Genomic DNA, 20,726 nt, shown 5'->3' on the forward strand with positions numbered 1-20,726 from the left:
CTGTCGCTTACTAAAAAGCCATTTCCTCTGAATTACCAATACCAACTCTTTCCTTTATAAAAAAATATTCTGAAAGAAAAGGCATCATTATGTTGTCAACTACAGAGACATTGCAGGACTCTTCATTTTGGTGTCTTACCATCTTATTCATCACCTGAACATCTCAGAAGAAAACCTACTTGAAAACATTCTATCCTAAACACAATCATCTCAGGCTCATCTACACTGCCATATAATCCAGTCTCTAAATTCAGATTATCTGCTATGAACTGGATTATATGGTACTGTAGTCTCATATAATCCAATTCAAATCAGATAATCTGGATCCAGAAACGGGATTATATGGCAGTGTAGATCCAGCCTTAGAGAGACCTAAAGAGGAAGGAACAGGGGCATTTTGAGATGTGGCCCATCACATTCTGAGATGTGGCACTGGGACAGGCATGTAGCGGGGGGGGGGGGGGGGGGGGCTTGAGGGGCTTCAGCCCCCCCCCCGAAATTCTCATGGTGGTTCACGAAAAGGCCTTACTGGTGCATTATTTAAACAGTTATGTTTATTAATATCATGATCAGATCACCATACTCAATATATCCCATATGCATGGGGGTATTGGGGTAATGATACAAAAGGTTTGCTAGGCTAGACCCTCTTTCACTCTGACTCACAGCCCCCCTAAAACCCCCCTGAAAAAAAATCAGCCCCCCCCCCCCGAAATGAAATCCTGGCTACAGGCCTGCACTGGGATCTGTGTGGTGGTGGGGAGGTGTGTGGAAGGATAGAGGTGTTGTTTTGTCATGTGTGTGTGGGAAGGCATGCAATTTTGTTGTGCAATAGTACAATGACAAATAAAGCTATTTTATTAACACACAAAAGTATGCAATCTATACAGTGCTCATACTTTCCTTGAAGTACATCCCATCAGAGTTCATGGGTTTTACTACTGAGTAAGTATATGCAGGACTGTGCTAAGGGCAAATAAAGGGTTCTCAAAAAGAAAGAAAAGGGGAGGGGTGGAGGTTAAATGCATACAACAAACACCCTTCATTTGGCTGGCACATTAAAATTGTCATGTATAGACAAGCAAAAGGAATAGACTGCAACTTTTATTTTTCTATACTCTACAGAAAGATTGAATAATCCTGGTAAAAATGACAAATTGAAAGAGAACTCCCCTACACAATGAACAATTTTTCTTCTTAAAATATTATGTTGCTATTTCAACTACCTTATTCTAATTTGTATTTTTCTTCTTTTGCCACTCATTTTTAACATATGGGGCAGTGGGTGGTCTCCTTCCCACCCAATATTCCTTCAAAGCAAGCCTTCATTCTAAGAGTAAGAAGAAGGCTAGTCACCACCTCCTTTCCCCACCTGCTGGGGACTGAAGCCTTCCAGCAAAGATTACGCAGGCTCTGATGTAACAGCCCAAAGCCCTGCAGATGAAGCTCATGGGCACAGGTGGTGTCAATCATGCCCAGCAGCGCAGAAGATGACAGTCTTGGCCAGACGCACAGTAGTCCTTGTCTGTATATGAGAATTAAGGAATTGAGAGAGGCTTCCAATGAGTGAGGCTCTTTGCATGCCTCACTGGTAATACCTGAGAATTCAGGCTGGCACAAAAGCAGGGCTAATAGCAGGGCCAAATGGTTTGGACAATTAATATATTAGTAAATTTCAAACAAAAATAAACATGCACAGACATGCACATCTTCTGGATAGCTTGAAATCCCTTCCATTCTCCCCCCTAATGCAGTTCCTGCCCCAACCAGTAGCAGGCAGAGTTGTATATAAGTGTAACCCCTCATCCTTTGCAATGACAAGCAATCTAAACCAACAAAAGAACACAATACAAAGGAGACACATGCCTCCCATGTGTCTAGCCAAGACTTCCCACCAACCTGGGGTCTTTCAGAATTAATACATCTGAATGGAATTACACCACCACAATGGGAAATTCCGATCTGGGCAAACCTCACCACTTTACCCATGAAACAGTCAGAATAATAGAGAGGCCAGGACTTTTCGGGAAAGAAAAAGGAAGGGGGAGGCTGTGTCCTTAAATGTTAAAGGAGAAGGACAGCATTTATCACTGCCCAGGATGAAAATTTGCAGAGGAATGTGATGACACTTTTTTCTTTCTGAAGTGGTGTATTACAATGCTATCAGAAAAAGAAAAAGTGAAAGTTAAAATGTATTCTCACCCTCTCCTTCCTTTCCTCCAATTCTGAGTCCCTACAGTACAAGAATGCCAAACCAATAATTTGGCAACATTTTAGAGATGGTCATTGGAGCAACAGATCAATTGTGTGAGGGGTAACCTGAAGTGACACCACTCTAGGGAAGGGATGAGGAGGTGTCAGCAGGGGCAGCGGGAGGGAAGCATGCTTTACTGATCAAATAAGGAAAGCTCCAAATTGATGGAAAGTTGAAAGGCTGCCGCTGTCTTGGAGTGCAGCAGGAAGGATCACTCTGAAGGGATTGCAACTGAATGGCTGCTGCTCCCAAATGCAGTGAGAAGCAGAAGTCCCACTCAAGACAAAAATTCTGAGAGGCACACAAGCAATGGGGCAGGTGGGAGAGAGGGACACAGATGGACTTCCCCACTTTGATCTGCAGATGTCCTCCTTTTTTGTTCCTTGAAAGCTAAAAAGGAGCTGAATCCTCCATCCTGTCAGGAAGGAAAGCAGCAGCTAGGATGAGGGCTCATGGGACAGCCCCTAAACTTTAAAACTAGCATCCTGGCATCCCTGTTGCTCTTTGGCTGTCACACAATTATTCCAGCATGAGTGATGTAACAAATTAGTGAAGGAGCCAAGGCTTTTGAAGCAGAACAGCCTGCTTTCTCTCAAAATAAATTGCTGTAATCCTGAAGGCCAGACACCACCAGGCCATGCCTAGTCATTCATTGGACAGGGTCTTTCTGGCAACCTGTCTTTTGCAAAACAAGGAAAGAGAAATGTCGGAAGGCAAAGAGCACCACAACAGAATTTCTCCTGCCATCTGGATCTGACACCCCTGGAGTAAGGACTGTGGTGGTGGTGGTGGTGGGGGGGGGGGGAGGCGGGGAGACAGGTGCTGCATCTCCAGGCAGAAACCATTGCTTTTTGGAATACTGAAATGCCCTATCAAAGGAAACTGCCCTTCCAAGAGCAAGAACTAGAGCAACTTTAAAATCCCTGTCATATCCAAGAGTACTGAAACAAGCAGTTAATGTACTGCAACCAGCTCAGGTTTCCAATATACTGGATGAGAGGGAAAGAAGGCGGGGGGGGGGGGAACAACACACCACTGCTCTTCCTTCCCACAAACCATGATAGGAATTTTTTTGCACAGGTAATCAGGAAGAGACCTCCTGGGCCATCCAGTCCAACCCCATTCTTCCAAGAAGCAGGAAAATCACATTCAAAGGACCCCCAACAGATGGCCATCCAGCCTCAGCTTAAAAGTCTCCAAAGGTGCCTCTGCCTCTATTCAGTTGTCTGAATAATAATAATAATAATAATAATAATAATAAACAGGACGTTGGGAAGACAGCTTTTGTCAAATACACACGCACTGCAATGGAGGCAATGTTGTTCATGTCTGAAAAGGTATCCTGCTTGGAAGGAAGGGGGGGGGGGAGGGCGAGGGAGGGAGGAGGGTGGAAAAGAAGTGACAAGAGGGAGCACATTTCCCCTCCCGCATGTCAATGTTTTGGTGCGTACCTGAAATGCAGACGATGAAATTGGCTTGCAGAAGAAAAAGCACCTCCCAAACAATTTCCATCCTCTGCTTCTCATGCCAAGTGCCTCCCTCGGCGGAAGAAAACAACAAAGATCAATATCGCAGTTTGGATGCGAATCCCAGGAAGGCTCCTTCCGGACTTGCAGCCTGTATTATTCCCCGGCTGTGCTGCTGACACATGTCCGAGCTCTCTCTCCTCCGCGCAGCTCGAGCCAGATCCCTTCTTCTTCTCCTTCTTCTCCTTCTTCTTCTCCTCCTCTGCCTTCTTCGCCCTCCAGCCAAGACCAAGGAGCCAAACCCCAGCGCCGGCGCCTTCCTCCAGGAGAGCGAGAAAAATCCACCAGATCTCCCAACAAGACATAGACCACAAAAAAGGAGCCAAAACCAAAACAAGGCAAACCGCGGGCCGAAAAGGAATCGAAAAAGGGGGCCAAGGGAGCGAGCCCTTCCTTCTCCAGAAAAGTCTCGCTTCCCGGGGACCCGAAGTGCCAAGTTGTCCCCAAACTCCTTTGGCCTCTTCCTCTTCTTTTTCCTCTTCCTCCTCCTCCTCCTCCTCCTCACTGGGGCTTCGCCATCCCGGCGGTGGCGTTTTCCTCCTCCTCTTCCTCTTCCTCCTCCTCTTCCTCTCCGCTCGCTACAAAATGATCACGAAGAGATTAATAAACATCGCCACCGATTTAAGCCCTTGTTTTCCTCCCCCCTGCTTTTGTGGCATGATGTTTTTCACCTACGTCTACACAGGAAAGAAGGGGGGGGGGGGACACACAGAGAGGAGTGGAGAGAGAGAGAGAGAAAGAGGACGAAATCGCGAAGCCAGGTCTCCTTGCCAAAAAGCCAGCTCAGCCTCCCCGTTAATTCCTCGGCAAAAGCAAAGCAGGTTTTCCGCAATGCAACTGCAGGGGTCGTTCTTCCCTCACCTACGGATTTTCCCCTCCTCCCCTCGCCGACACTATCTCTCTTTCCTCTTCCCTTCTCCCTCTCTCTCTCCCCCCCCAAAGGGGCTGGGAGAGCCCATTCATCGCGGGGCGGCCAGAAAACAAACAAACCAACAAAGCGTCCCTTTTGCCTCTCTTTGCCTGCCACTTTAAGGGGGTTCATGAGGCGCCCCCAAATGAAAGGTGGGGTATTGACAAGGGAGGGATCACGACGGCTGCTCCTGAGGAAGAGATCTCTCTTTCCCACAGGCGTCTCTTTCACTGTTCCCTTTGCCAAGAAGGCACCTCAAGGGATGCTCAGAGGCAACGTTGCTCTACCTTCTCCCCCCCCCACCTTCTCCCCCCCCCCACACCACACAGTGTGAGTAAAATAGAATCCACTTTGCGCCCGCACTGTCGAATGAATGCGGCTTGAACTGTCATGACTGGGGAGTAATGGGTGCTATAGTTTCACAAGGTCCAAGAGGGATGGGGCAGAGTGGGATCAGTTCTGCAGCATGGGTGCCGCGCTCCCCCTTCGCCTCCTTTCCCTCTAATCTCTCCTCAAAAACCAGCCCTTCCCAGCCCAGCCTGAGCTGCTCCCAGGAAAGGAAAGCCCTTGTTGGCGACTTGCTTTGACCCGGGAGCCAGCCCCATGCCACTCTGAAGGGCTAGGCTTCTGAGGGCCTTTTTTAAAGCGCCGAGCGCGCCTACTTACCCCCTCCTGGGTCTCCTTCACTTCAGGGCTCTTCCTCCTCCTCCTCCTCCTCTTCCACAAGGGAAGCCAGGGGGCCGCTCAGCTCGGGGGGTTGGTGGGTGGTTTGCTTTAAAAGGAAAGACTCCGTCTTGGCGGTAAGTTCCTCGTTAGGGTCAGGCCGCCGCCATTATCGCACGCGCCGCTTGAGGGGATGCCCGAGCCAGGCAGTAAGGAAAAGGGGAGGGAGGGAAAGAGGGAGGGAGGCGCGAGGCAGCCCCGCGCGCGCAGAGGCGCGAGCCAGAGGCGGAGGGCCCAGGGAAAGGAGTGAGTGAGCGAGAGAGCGAGCGGCGCGTGGGAGGCGGCGCGTGCTGCCCGGGACCCAAGCGGCGCGCGGGCGGCCCTCCGTCCGGAATCTTCCGACTGAAAGGAGGAATGGTGGAGGAGGAGGAGGAGGAGAGGGAGGGGAGAGTGGGAAGGAAAGAGCCTGCCCGCCCCATAGCCGTCTCCCACTAAATATTCGGGGAGTTCAAGCGAGCGAACTCAGGTTAACACAGGCGGGTTAATACTCCGGCTACCATTATACTCCGCCTCAACTCATTGGGAAGAGTCTGTAGAACTCGGGAAAGCCTCCCTTCCGCTTGATTCCTCCGCTGGTTTTGCTTACTTATCCGCACCCATGACTCCCCAAAAAGTTGCATTGGATTATGTATGTGTGTGTTTTGTCTTTTGGGGAGTAGAGATGACGACCCGATGCAGGAGAAGGGAATTGCCAGCCCAAGCCTGATGCCTAGCATCCCGTTTGTGCTTTCCTGGGAGAACTGAGTCATTGAATGAATGCAGGTAACGTTGACGTTTTGTCTCTCCCCTAAGACATAAAAGCGGGGTCTCAATATCATGGTAATAACAACAACCGCACGAGAGGACTTCAAAGAAGGGAGAGTTCTTTGTGTCTCCTGGAAAGTAGGCTCCGTTGAGCTGAAGCAAGGGAGCCGGCTTCTGAGCAGGGAACCAGGGCTCTTCCCCGAAAGCGTCCTCCGCCCCTCCCTCCCTCCCTACTTGATAACCGGAAGTGGAAGGCGCGTCGATGCATTAGAAAAGTAGGGTGCGATGTACGGGAACGTGCCAGGGCTGTCCACACGCTCGTCCTCTCGGGCATCAAAGGCGGAAAGGAGAAAAGGAAGATGAAATGAGGATGCAGTGTTTCAAATACTAGACTTTCAAGCGCAAGACTAGGTTGTGTTTCATTGTGAACACCTCCCAACAAAGGATTCCCCCCAGGCAGAAAACAGCCAGGTTTTGAGAGGCGAGACTATGTTGTGTTTCCTTGTGAAGTAAGACCCATTTTCCTAGGAATACCCCCCCCCCCCGGATAAATGTTACTAATAGAGAATGGGCATTTCCCCAAAAGTATATTAGCCTGGCTATAGCTGGGTTTCCTTCTCTGTCAGGTGTTTTTGTTTTGCTTTCTTGTGCCAGAGAAGGGCGGCTGTGGCCAGGCGGAGTTGTGGCAGGATTTCAACCAAAGGCAAACAGGATTGATAGCTTTCCGACATCAATCCCTCTCTTTTTTTCCGTGTCAGGAGCAACTTGAGAAACTGCAAGTTGCTTCTGGTGTGAGAGAATTGACCGTCTGCAAGGACGTTGCCCAGGGGTCGCCTGGATGTTTTGATGTTTTACCATCCTTGTGGGAAGCTTCTCTCATGTCATATCTCCGCATAGTGAGCTGGAGCTGACAGAGGGAGCTCACCCACACTCTTCCCGGATTCGAATCTGCGACCTGTCGGTCTTCAGTCCTGCCAGCACAAGGGTTTAACCCATTGCACGGGTGAGGGGGGGGAGGGCTCCATCAATCCCTCTTGGCAAAGGGGATCCCAGACTGGGCTTCGGGACTTCAGGAAGCCCGTCAGGATGAGAACCTTGTCTTTGAGCCACGGAGGTCGGTCATTCAATCGGGGAGGCTTCCACAGCCAGTCCTTGGCTCCTCCTCTTTCAGCGTTAGGAAGTCCCATTGAGGCACCGAAAAGGAAGACTCATTCATGCCCGGATCCACCAAAGAGGAGCCAAGCGGGAGGGAAGCGGTGCTCAGTTAAGAGGAAGGGTTGCCTGGGGCGTTCTCTCCCTCTTGAAAATCCCCTTGGGTTCTGGGGGTGCTCGTGGTAAGGTTTAGTCAAAGACAGGTCTGGCACACTTTCCGGAATCTACGCAATGTGCAGAGTAAGCCCACCCTCCGACAACAATAGCGGACATCTCTCTTTCTCTCCCTCTGTTTGTTTTTAGCATCCCTGATCTCGCTCTCCAAGCGAGCAAGAGCGCAAAGGGAAATCCCACGCTCCTCTCCCAACCTGCCACCACTGCACTACTCATGCGTAAATGGATTCGTTTGTTTTATTCACTTTATGTTCACCCCTCCTTTTTCCCCGATATAGGGACTCAAGGCAGTGTACTGCACCCGAAAAATTAAATAAACACTACCTCTTCTCTGGAGGTTTTTTAAACAGAGATTCGATGTCCACCTGTCAGGAATGCTTTGTTTGTGTGGCTATGCTGTGAGTTTTGCAGGCTGTATGGCCATGTTCCAGAAGCATTCTCTCCTGACTTTTTCCCCACACTTATGGCAGGCATCCTCAGAGGTTGTGAGGTCTGTTGGAAACTAGGAAAGTGGGGTTTATATATATGTGGAATAATGTTCAGGGCGAGAGAAAGCACTCTTGTCTGCTTGAGACAAGTGTGAATGTTGCAATTGGCCACCTTGATTAGCATTTAATAGCCTTCAAGCTTCAAATCCCGGCTGGTTGTTGCCATGGGGATCCTTGTTGGGAGGTGTTGTTGTACATTTGGTCAGTCGCTTCTTTGTGACCTCATGAACCAGCCCTGTCGGCATTCACCACCCCCAGCTCCTTCAAGGTCAAGCCCATCACTTCAAGCATGCCATCCATCCACCTTGCCCTCATCCATCCACCTTGCCCTTGGTTGGCCCCTTGTCCTTTTTCCTTCCATTTTTCCCAGGTGCTAGCTGGCTCTGTTTGACTGCCATCTGAAATTTCTGTTTTTGAGTGTTGCTCTTTATTTACTGTCATAATTTTAGAGGGATCCTCTCGCCTCTGCAGGAGTCTACCATATACCATGCAGCTGTAGACAAGTCTACAGAGGGACCACCAAATGCAGCAATGACCAAACACGAATCAAGGAACATGAAAGGCACTGCAGACTACTTCAGCCAGAGAACTCAGCCATAGCAAAGCACCTGATGAACCAACCTGGACACAGCATATCATTTGAGAAGACAGAAATGCTAGACCACTCTAATTGCCATGTCAGACTTCACAGAGAGGCCACTGAAATCCATAAGCATGTGGACAATTTCAGCAGAAAGAAAGAAACCACGAAAATGAACAAAATCTGGCTACCAGTATTAAAAACTCTAAAATCAGGACAGTAAATAAAGAGGAACACTAAAGTAGGGAAATTTCATACAAGAATCAATCAAGGCCAGCTAATACCTCCCAAAAAGGAGCAACCAGCCAGGCTTTGAAGCTGCAAGGCCATTCAATGCTAATCAAGGTGGCCAATTGCAACATTCACACTTGCCCCAAGCACACAAAAGTTCTTTCTCCCACCCTGGACATTCCACAGATATATAAACCCACTTGCTTAGTTTCCAACAGACGTCTCAACCTCTGAGGATGCCTGCCATAGATGTGGTCGAAACGTCAAGAGAGAATGCATGGCCATACAGCCCGGAAAATTCACAGCAACCCAGTAATTCTGGCCATGAAAGTCTTCGACAACGTTTTGTGTGTTCCTTCACGGAAGAATTCGGTTGGACTGGGTGACCTTTGAGTGTCTCATCCAACTCTAGGATTCTGTGAATGTCTCAGAGCAGAGGTCTAGTGATTTGGGGAACCCCAGACAAACCTCGTTGCGACATTGACCAGAAAGAGTCTGTAAGTCGGTTGATTGACAGCCTCGCCCAGCGACCGGCGCCAGCTTCTCTCTCTCGATTGAGCCGATGGAGTCGGAGGAAAGGCAGGGAGGAGGCCAGGCACTGAGCGCCGGCTGAGACTTCAGCACCAACGGACTGGACAGCGACACTCGAGTCGCCCAACGTCGGCAGCGCCAACACCTGCTAGTCAGCCTCCTGTGAGCCTCTGTCCAGGGCTGAAGAAGGAGCGGTGCCTCTTCCCCATCTTGTCTCCTCTAAGGGGGGGGGGGGGCCTCTACACTAGGCATGGGCAAACTTCGGCCCTCCAGGTGTTTTGGACTTCAACTCCCACAATTGCTAACGGCCGGTAGGAATTGGGGAAGTTGAAGTCCAAAACACCCAGAGGGCTGAAGGTTTGCCCATTCGTGCTCTACACTGTAGAATTAATGCAGTTTGAAATTGCTTTAACTGCTGTGGCTCAATGCTATGAGATCCTAGGAAGTGTAGTTGGCTGCCAAGCTAAATCTCCCAGGATTCCATAGCACTGTGTCATGGTAGTTCAGGGTGTTTCAATAGTGAATAGTGTAGACACATGCTTAGATCCCGCTTTTCTCCCTGTCTTCACTTTTTAAAATCTTTCAAAACTGCTTCTCATGGTGCTGTAGAAAATGCACCAGCTAAACACAGAGACACATCGATTTCCCAGATCACACACACCAGAAGCGACTTGCAGTTTCTCAAGTAGCTCCTGGCATTAAAAAAAAAACCAATGGTGCAGCATGTAACTGCTCTGAAAAGGTTATTTGGAATCCCTGCTCTTCCACCAATAGACATCTCCTTCCATACAGTCCTGAAAACATGGCAATCAAACTAAGTGGCAAGAAACTGTAGTATGCGGTGTAATTATTACTTTCTTCCAAACACACATACACACAAATAGAGTAAAATTATAAAAGCACACACACACACAGTTGGCCCTTCACATTTGCAGGTTTGATTTTTGCATATTTGATTATTCACAGTTTTGATTAATATAGTGATTCTCTGTGATCATAGAGTTGCATTGGAGGACCCTTTGATGTACTTACTTACTTAGGCAATCCCTCATTGTCCGAGGATGATGGTCCTCCAAGATTGGTGTACTGGCGGTGGGTCCATAGCCCTATTCTTGATCTGCATCTTCTCCCACAGTGAGGGCATCGGCTTCCAGGTGGAAGGTGGTCCCTGTCGAGGTTGGCTTGATGCGCCTCCCCCTTGGCATGTTTCTCTCTTTTGCCCTCCATTTGTGCCCTTTCAAATTCTGCAGCACTGCTGGTCACAGTTGACTTCCAGCTGAAGTGCTCATGGGCCAGGGCTTCCCAGTTCTCAGTGTCTATGCCAGAGTTTTTAAGGTTGGCTTTGAGCCCATCTTTAAATCTCTTTTCCTGCCCACCAACATTCAATTTTCTGTTCTTGAGTTTGAAATAGAGCAACTGCTTTGGGAGACGGTGGTCGGGCATCCAGACAACATGGCCAGGACCATCGCTTCAATACTGGTGGTCTTTGTTTCTTCCAGCACACTGACATTTCGATGTAGAAAGGTGTTCTCTAGGGTAAAAAGAAAGTTTATTTCACCCCCCCCCCACTTTTACAAGGCTCCTGCACTCCTAACCCTCGTGAATATAGATGGCTGACTGCATGTGTGTATAAATACACATAAACAGAAATTTTGCAATGACCAATGACACTGTTCCATTTGGTATGAGTGGTTCTTATTAAATGTAAAGGTTTCCCCTTGACATTAAGTCTAGTCAAGTCTGACTCTGATGCTTGACTCCATTTCTAAGCCGAAGAGGTGCATTGTCCATAGACGCCTCCAAGGTCATATGGCCAGCATGACTCTAGGGAGCATCGTTACCTTCCCACCAAATAGGCACCTATTGATCTACTCACATTTGTATGTTTTCAAACTTCTAGGTTGGCAGAAGCTGAGGCTAACAGTGAGAGCTTGCCCCGCTCCCTGGATTTGTACTGCCGATCTTTTGGTCAGCAAGTTCAGCAGCTCAGCAGTTTAACCCATTGCTCCACCAGGGGCAGGTGCTTAAATTCTGCAGTCCTATAGTATTCATGTCTTCTCATAATTAAATCTCATTGAACCTAATGGGATGTGTTCAAAGGGATGAAAGTTAACATTACTTTTATAGAAACCATTAGATAGGATGCGGGTACCTTTGGAGTACACCCCTACTGTCTTACCTGTATGAACAAATTACCATGAGTAACTTCCAAGTATGTGGTGTGGAGAGAGGTGACAGAGTGTTCAACTTATGCTGCCAGGAATCTAAAGACCTGGTTCAAATTCCCACTTGGACATTAACCTCAAGACCACAAACCATTTCTTCTCTCTCAGCACAATCTATTTCATGTGGTTGTGTGAATGTAAGGAGGGGGCCACATAAGCTGCATTGACCTCCTATGAAGAAAGGTGGGCTATTATTTTAATAAAGAAGAAGGATGTACTGAACATGGGATAAAAACCTGTTATCCTAGGGTTTATGATAAACAATCTAATGTCTGAGCTGTGTGATCCTGAGGTTCATACAGCAAACTCAGAGAGCATACTGCATGCAGCTAGTACAAAGTCAGGCTAAGCCCATCCTGTTATATTGCCAAGGATAAATAAGGATGATAGAAAGCAAACCAAAGTTCTAGCAGTACAGTATACACCTGGGGAGAACCTGCTGATATTAAAAATAAATCAAGTTATCTCTTCTTTGTCTCTAGGTTTAATGTGAAGCAGCCAGAACAGATCTTGCAATCAGTATCTATAAGAAACAGAGGATCTGATTATCTTTTTTTAAAGTCCCAATCTTTGATTTCATCATTCTAAGTCATCTTCCTTCTTGACCTTTCATCATCCTCTCCTCAGCCAAGTTAAAGTCTTTTCCAGCTATACAAGGTAGGGAAATACTGACCTCTTCTGTCTGTTTCACAAGCAGAGTGGTTGTACATATTTAAGTAGTAGGTAGGCAGTCTGCGTTCATCCTGCCCTCCACACTGGGGGTCAACTAGTGACTCTTCCACAATTTTTGCATGTCCATCATTCCCATCCAGCATGTTATTTAAATACTTTGCAAATGGGATAAAATGTCAATTGTGCTTTTCAAACCAGCAACAATTCCTTTCTTCCTAATAGTAGCTGGTCCCAAATTGAAGACACAGTTGGTTTATATGTGCATTTTGAGCAGGCCCTGTTGGGCCACTATGGACAATAGTATTCTCTTTTTAACTGACCCATTCATTCTTAGTATCTCCACTACTAGTAATATGCTTTTCTGAGGCTTGGTTTCACATATGATGACATCTGCTTCCTTCTTCTAATACAGGCATGGGCAAAATTTGGTCCTCCAGATGTTTTGGACATCAAACTCCTACAATTCCTAATAGCCTACTGGCTGTTAAGAAGTGTAGGAGTTGAAGTCCAAAACACTTTGAGGGCTGAATTTTGCTCATGCCTGCTCTAATCCATCAGCTGGTGAGTAGGAGCTTTCTGGATTCAATAGTGATTTGCCTTCTTCTCCTATTTATAGCCCATCCAGAGTGCAGAAAGAGGGATCTCTAATTTAAGGGATAGAAAAACTTTTCATTCTCTGACTTAACACTGATTTTCAATAGTCCACTTAAATACTCCACACCTGCGATTCATACAAATTTAGCTTTTTAGACTTACTATGATGAGATTAGTGAAAGGATGATTTCGTCTTTTTGAAAATTATAGGAAATTGTAGCTTGAAAGTGTGCACCATCTTTCTACCTAATCAAAATTTAAAGATTAAATTCCACTCATGCTTAGGCCAGCAGAATCCCACTGCTTTCAATAAGTATTGAAAATTGCCTTTGAGCTAATATAAGTAAAATTTACTGTTGATATAAGCAACACTGCTGTACTGGCCTAAGGTTGATTTTACCTTTGCATTAGCTTTCTCTTTCATGTATTCCTGAAACTAGAGGGTAGATGATACACTTAATATTAATCAAACTTAAACTCAAAATAAAGCCACTTTCTTCACATATTTGAGAGCTACTCACAAAAACAAGCAGAACAGATTATGTTAGTGAGGTACTGTATAATACCCACTTTAAAAAAATCTGTAATAACCAATATTTTCAGACCAAAATACTTTGGGCATGAATAACTTTCCTCACTTTGCCCCTAGATAAAACACCCCAACAGGGATTTATCATAGAGGTAGAATCTCAGCTTGATGCTCGAGTTGGACTTAATGTTCGCTCCTCAAAACTATTGTTTTAAAAACTGGTGGTGTCTGAAAGTTTGCAGTCTAATAAATAACCCAACATAACCATGAGATGTCAATTGGGGTGGGAGTGAAGAAGAATAATTGGAAATTGAGACTGTTTTAAAATTAGGTCTAGAATTATTAAGTGAGCATTAAACTAGAGATTATGCTTAAAAGAAGGGACTCTATAAGCATTTTAGGTTTCTTTTTTTAAAAGCTCCCACATTGGTGATGAAGTTTAAGGAAGATTCATCAACTATTTCAAAGCAATGTTTCCATATCTTCTGGATCACTTCTGAAATGGAAAATGTGGTGATCAAGATTGATATAAGTGCCAGTTCCACCTATGTTTGAAGAATTCCCAATTGCTTCTCGAATCTAGAATTCCCCCCTCTGCCTTTTTCTTTAACATCATAGAATCATAGAATCAAAGAGTTGGAAAAGACCTCATGGGCCATCCAGTCCAATCCCCTGCCAAGAAGTAGGAATATTGCTAACATCTCCTAACTAAAGAGCCAAGATGATGGATGTTCACTACTTTAGGTTGCTCCCTTGCTTCTTTTAGCACAAATATCGGTGTCTATTTAATTATGAGTTCAGTGTTTGGAAATAAGGAGCTAAATCAAAAATAGTTAATGGCTATTTGGAGGAAAATCCCAGTTATTGAGAGCCAGAGTCATTACTTTTGAAGATTTTTAAGGTTGGGTTGCTGATCTGAAGGTTGCTGGTTAAAATCTGCGAGATGGGGTAAGCTCCCATCTGTCAACTCTAGTTTCCAGGACATGAGAGAAGCCACCCAGCAAGATGGTAACACATCCAGGTGTCCCCTAGGCAACGTCTCTGTAGATGGCCAGTTCTCTCATACCAGAAGCATCTTGCAGTAGGTTCTCAAGTTACTTCTGACACAATAAAACATTCCTCCCCATTATTATTTTGTTTATGTTTCTTATAAATTTTGATAGCTAACATGCATCAGTTCTGAACTCTGTGTGAAACAACTGCATATTGATACATGGGGTTCCATTTTAGTTTAGGTTCCAAGCAAGATAGTGGACAGGCAGTATGAAGGAATGCTATTAAATCACTGGCACATTGTAGAACATAATATTATAAGCGCTAAGTACTGCAGTTCTAAGATAAGAAACACTCCATAGATATTAGTAATTAGAATTGTTACTGTTTCATCTATGGCACTTTAAATTCCCGTACTATTTAAACCATAAATTGTTATGTTTTCTGAGACTATCTTCAGTGTTTGTGTAAATAGTCCAAATTTGATAAAAAATTTAACATAATCACCGTAGACAGTTTCTGAGAATTCATCAGTACAAGGGATGCTAAGGTAAATCTTTTTCTTTATTGATAGTTGCATCAAAGGCACGTCATTTGCATTTCTCTTTTCAGTAAAATATATCAGTGCGGTATACTAGAGTTCTCAAAAAGCCCTTTAAAAATAAGAACAAAGATGCTGATTAATTGTCTTAGTTACTCGTCAAGTCTGAGTTTGTTCTTGGAAGTTGTCAGTGTTGTAAAAGCTTGTTTATCCCCCAATTCATTTTTCTATATTTATAATATGGTGAAGATATCAACTCTCTCTGTGTGTATAAATGTGTGTGCAATGATATTTCTTTAACAGAAAAAGAAATTAAAGCAAAAAAACTTTTATTCTTTATAGGTGAGAAATTAAAAGATAAAAATATTATTTCTTATTACCGGTACTTTTTTGTATTCTAAACATAATTCTAGTTGAAACTCAAGAGATGAGGATTTCTATCTCGAGTCACCATAAAACTCAGTAATTCTGAGCCAGTTTTTTTTACACACAAACTGATCACAATCCAATTTTTTTTGATGAATAGTTTAAAAAATCAACTAGCCCCTCCCTATACATGGTATGCTGAGCTTCTTGGAAAGGTGATGGATTATACACATGAAAGATGAAGCTAAAATAAATATATGTCAAATCTGATTTTGTACACAACTTACAAATAGTCTGTGTTTGTTATGGGGAACATCCAAAAGTTGGCAAAAATGACATGCCAATATGACAAACCCAGATACATTGTGTAAATGCCAGCATTCGCTGACATATGCTAGTAAATACTGACAGTTTCGTTTACATGCCTGTCAGAGTTCACTGGGAAAGATCTCTGTCTTTGGAAATGTGTATATTCAAGTTTCATTTCTGATGGTCAACAATAAATGTTATAAAATAAAGAAAGCTTGCAAACAGCATTTGGTATTGAATTATATATGTTAATAGTGAATTTATTCTCTGAGCAGTGGTCTTTTCTAGCCAAAATGACACCACCTACAGGGAAATATCACCTGCCTTTGGGAAGTTCCAAGATATGGAGAAGTACATTTTGTACTGACATAAATGCTCCCCCACCCCAATTAATCTCATTATATTTACTGTAAATTTCACTCTTATATATGTATTTCTAAGGTAAAGGTTTTCTGCTGACATTAAGTCCAGTCGTGCCTGACTCTGGGGGTTGGTGCTCCTCTCCATTTCTAAGCCAAAGAGCTGGCATTGTCTGTAGACACCTCCAAGGTCATGTGGCCAGCATGACTGCATGGAGCACCATTACCTTCCTGCCAGAGCGGTACCTATTGATCTACTTACATTTGCATGTTTTTTAAATGCTAGATTGGCAGAAGCTGGGGCTGACAGCAGGAGTTCACACCACTCCTCGAGTTTGAACCTGTGACCTTTTGGTCAACAAGTTCAGCAGCTCAGTGCTTTAATTCACTGCACCACCGGGGGCTCCTTATGTATTTCTATTGGTGTGGATTTCTTATCACACACTGAGGGCTCTTCACTTTGTACAGTACTGAAATTCATTTTAAAATGTTTACACCCATTAAATATATTTAATGTTTATACATAATAGCTAGCTCTTCTGTCCAGCAAAAGTTATCTGGTGGGCGTCTGCATTTTACTTCCTAGCATTGTTTTTCTCTAAAGTGATACAATCAAATAGAGGTAGTAATTTATCAAAGCAATGCAAGGATAGGACCCTTGGCTTTTTGCAAAATGATATAGAAATACAAAATAAGTTTAAATGCTGGAAATTGCTGATATTTAAGAATAGAATCCACTCCCCACAGTAAGATAAGCAGAAACTGTGATAGAAATGAAATCTTGAGTGTACTGTATTGTTTTCCTCCCAGAAAAAGGGTGAACGGGAGAGTGTTGATAAGACTGCAAAATAAAAAGAAAGCCCTTCAAATGAAAGCAAGTGTCTGTATTTTTAAAAAATGTATTTCCTGTACATAATTTAGTGTTTATGTAGTTTTCAAATACCTTGAAGGAATAATAAAACCTTGTTCTTCTCCCATCATTGTAACACTTAGAAAATGGAAGGTACAAATGGCCATAACCCTGGAACATTGTTAACGCTACTAGGTACCAAAAGGGCTTGTAAGATGGAAGTGCTGATAACTGAAACATAAAGATGTCACTGCCAACTTTCTCCAAATATACACAATTGTTGTAAATGTCACATAAACCTGCAGCTAAGTGATGGATCACAATTGTCTTGTTACCAAGTATTCCTCTCTCCAGAAGTTTAATCTCTTGTATAAAAGTTGCCAACTTCATTCTGACCAGGTTTGATTACATTAGATATTGACAGAAGCTGTCCCAGTTTCATTCAAGGCCAGACCTACAACTCCTTCACACCAATCAGTTCTGCACAAATTAATGCATTACTAGAGCTGTTCAAAGAGGGTCATATTTCCTCCTTGTCCTGCTATTTATTTATATCCCACTGTTTTTATATTGATTGAAACCCAAAGCATCTTACAGCTTAAAAAGCAATGATAATGGGGTCTGATAGGAGCCCCTTGTGGTGCAATGGGTTAAACCCTTGTGCCAGCAGGACTGCTGACCAACAGGTTGGTGGTTCAATTCTGGGGGGCAGGGTGAGCTCCCATCTCTCAGCTCCAGCTTCTCATGAGACAAACCTCCCACAGGATGGTAAAACATCCGGGCATCCCCTGGGCAACGTCCTTGCAGACAGCCAATTCTCTCACACCAGAAATGACATGCAGTTTCTTAAGTTGCTCCTGACATGAAAAAAAGGAATCTGATAGATAAAGAAGAAATAAAACCAGAAGTGGGAATCATTTGTCCCTTCCAATATTGTTGGACTGCAATGTCTAGTATTGCTTATCTATATAAATAAAAATGTAATGTAATGTTGTGGGATTAACATAACTCAAAAAACCACTGGACGAATTGACACCAAATTTGGACACAATACACCTATCGGGCCAATGAGTGACCATCACTCATGAAAACACAGCAGAAGAGACTTAAGAAGCCATTTTTTTAAAAAAAATACATTGCAACACATGCACATAACCACATATATACACATATACACAGACTTGGCCATAGCAGTGCATGGCAGGGGATGGCTAGTCATTTTATATAATAGCTAGTGGAGGCAAGAGTTACATTTTAACTTCATCTGGAAGACTGCATGAACTGCACCCTTGATTTGGATATATGCGAGGTATAGCAACTTACATCCTTCCTCCAACCTTACAGTTGCTGCTAGACATGTCAGCAATCTGTCAGACTTCACTGAACTTCTGATGGGTGAAAGAATAAACTTCCAAAATTTAATTCTAGTTGAGAATTTCAACCTGGTCCTTACCACAGATTCCTGGGGAGGGAACTGTCTAGCTTTACCCAAATTATTGTGCAGCATCAATATCAACTTGACAGACAGGGAGGACATCTTGCCAGATTCATTGAGATTCCATGACAATGACCAGAAACACTGGCCAAATATGTTGTAGGTACAATTGTCTACCTGTAATTTTGGACTCTCAAGATGGTGAAGAAATTTGACTCATATATGCCCATAATGATGCCTGGCAGATTGTTCTTGGCAATGGTCATGTTAAGATTTTGCAACTTATAGTGCTGAGGAACTGAGACTTTTTATTTGGAGAATTTTAGACCTTCATGACCTCCATGGTAACTATGAGAATATTAAATGATATTTAGTTCAACACACTTAGCTGGCCATGCATTCAATTTAGCAATCTGTTCAGGTCAGGATTACAGTGGTGCTAAATGCATATGAGAACTTTTCATTGGGCCCATGGTAAAAAAACAATTTGGAACATTTGTAACATGGCTAGGGCTGGGGCATCTATTAATTTGCTCCATTCCTAAAAGGATCTCTAGTTTAAGGTATCCCTAGAGATCTCTTAGGACTTTTCCAACTAATATCAGATGTTTTGTCAATCCTGGTTAATATTTGGCACAGGAAAACATCACAGTATAGAATAAGTACTCATAAATATTCTGTATTGGCAGAATTAATGTATGTCTTTTCTTTTTTTCCCTTTAAAGGTTGCCTTGTGTAAGACCAGAAAACCCCAGGGGCAATGCTCAGATAGACAAAACTGCAAAATGTCAGGGTGCAATGACAGAACAGACATTACTAAAAGTCTCTCTAAGGAGAGGGTCAACATTTAAAGCCAAAACATGGATATGGAATTGAGACTGCTATGGTCACCTTGGTGGGTGATCTCTGTCTTCACACTGACAGAGGGAGTGTTTCGCTGTTGGTGCTTCTATATCTCTCAGCAGCTTTTGATACTATCGACCATGGTATCCTTCTGGAATGCCTGGAGTGTTGGGAATCGGAGGCACTGTACTGTAGTGGTTCTGGTCATATATCTCAGGTGGTGCTTGGGGATAGCTGCTCCTCAAAAAAGGACCTGTTATGTGGCATCCCACAAGGTGCCATTCTATCCCCAATACTCTTTAATATTTAAATGAAACTGCTGGGAGAGATCAATCATAGGAATGGGACAGAATGTTATCAGTATGCCGATGACACCCAAATATATTTCTCCATGCCTTCAAAAACAGCCTCAGCTATGGATAAGGTGTCTTCTCGGGAGTCCTTACTACCAGCTTTGGCTGATACACTAGCTGCATCCCTTCCTAGACCTAAAGATGGTAGTGTAGATGCAGGTAACCTCAAAGTTTGACTTCTGCATTGTGCTTTACATTGGGCTACCTCTGTACCAAGTTCAGAAACACCAATTGGCTCAAAACATGGCAGTCAGCCTAGTTACAGGAACATCTAGGAGTGAACAAATCACAACTATACTAAAATTACTCCACTGCTTTCCAGTTAGTACCTGGGTGAAGTACAAAGTGTTGGTTTTGCCTTTAAAGCACAACATGGTTTGGGTCCAGGCTACCTACAAGGTTGCCTTCATCATACAATCTGCCCTAAACACTTAGGTCCTCTCTGGGCAGGCTACTCCAACTAGCCAGAATCTGACTGGCAACCATCACCCAGAAGACCTTTTCATTGACTGTCCCAGACCTTTTCATTGACTGTGTAATGACTTGCCCTAAGAACTCCAATAGCTAAATAAGCTGTTGAAATTTAAGAGCCAATTGAAGACCTATACCTTCTGGTAGATCTACCCAACCAATTTTAATGATGAATTTTAAACTCATGCTCTGCACCTACTGTATTTAAATCTTTTTTATGTGTTTTAATATGTGTATTTCATAGAAATAAATTTTAATATACCTATTTTACTGAATATTTTATGATAATATGTTTTTAACTATGTTGTGTTCTGCTTCTAGATGTGAGGAGAGGCGGTTAAGAAATAAAGTTGTTGTTGTTGTTGTTGTTGTTGTTGTTGTTGTTGTTGTTGTTGTTGTTAGAGTTCTACCATGGAACAGGTAGATTCATGTGGAAGCCATCCAAATGCAAAGGGAACACAGTGGAGTTCATGGGAAAATGCAACTCATGACAGCAGAAGCCAAGAGTTGCAGGAGAGAATTGGCAAAAGGTATAGTATTTCCACTGGCTGTCCCTGTCCATCATGAAATTCGCTGACTCTTATCCAAGACTCAACTGCTGGCACATCATCAACAAATTTTCTTAGGAGGAGGGCCGTGCTTATTTGGAATCCTGCCTTTCAGCCCATGTTTTTCCCCCTCTGGCACGCTCTCACGTGGGAGTGAGCTGCTTCCCTTTGGACTTGCCCTTAGCTCACTTGTAGCAGCTTATTTTGTGGTGCACTCTCCCGCAGGAGAATTCCTCCCATAGGGGCATGACAGGAATGAAGAATTAATAAACAAAAGGGAAGATGTGTAGGGAAAAGGTCATGGAAGACTGGAGTAACTTTACAA

At 44.0% G+C, this 20,726-nt stretch overlaps 1 protein-coding gene across 1 annotated transcript in view; it reads right to left on the reverse strand.

The window, feature by feature from the left end:
• Positions 1-5,684, reverse strand: part of CA10 (carbonic anhydrase 10) — a 377,635-nt gene extending 371,951 nt beyond the window's left edge. Inside the window, exons 1-2 of the mRNA XM_060764005.2 lie at positions 5,357-5,684; positions 3,706-4,358 (exon numbers count right to left, since the gene is read on the reverse strand). Of these exons, the coding sequence (XP_060619988.1) occupies positions 3,706-3,766 (61 nt within the window). The 5' untranslated portion in view covers positions 3,767-4,358; positions 5,357-5,684. The remainder of the gene's footprint in view (positions 1-3,705; positions 4,359-5,356) is intronic.
• Between the last annotated feature and the right edge of the window lie 15,042 nt (positions 5,685-20,726).

Source organism: Anolis sagrei, chromosome 2 (assembly GCF_037176765.1).
Source record: "Anolis sagrei isolate rAnoSag1 chromosome 2, rAnoSag1.mat, whole genome shotgun sequence".
Taxonomy (NCBI): domain Eukaryota; kingdom Metazoa; phylum Chordata; class Lepidosauria; order Squamata; family Dactyloidae; genus Anolis; species Anolis sagrei.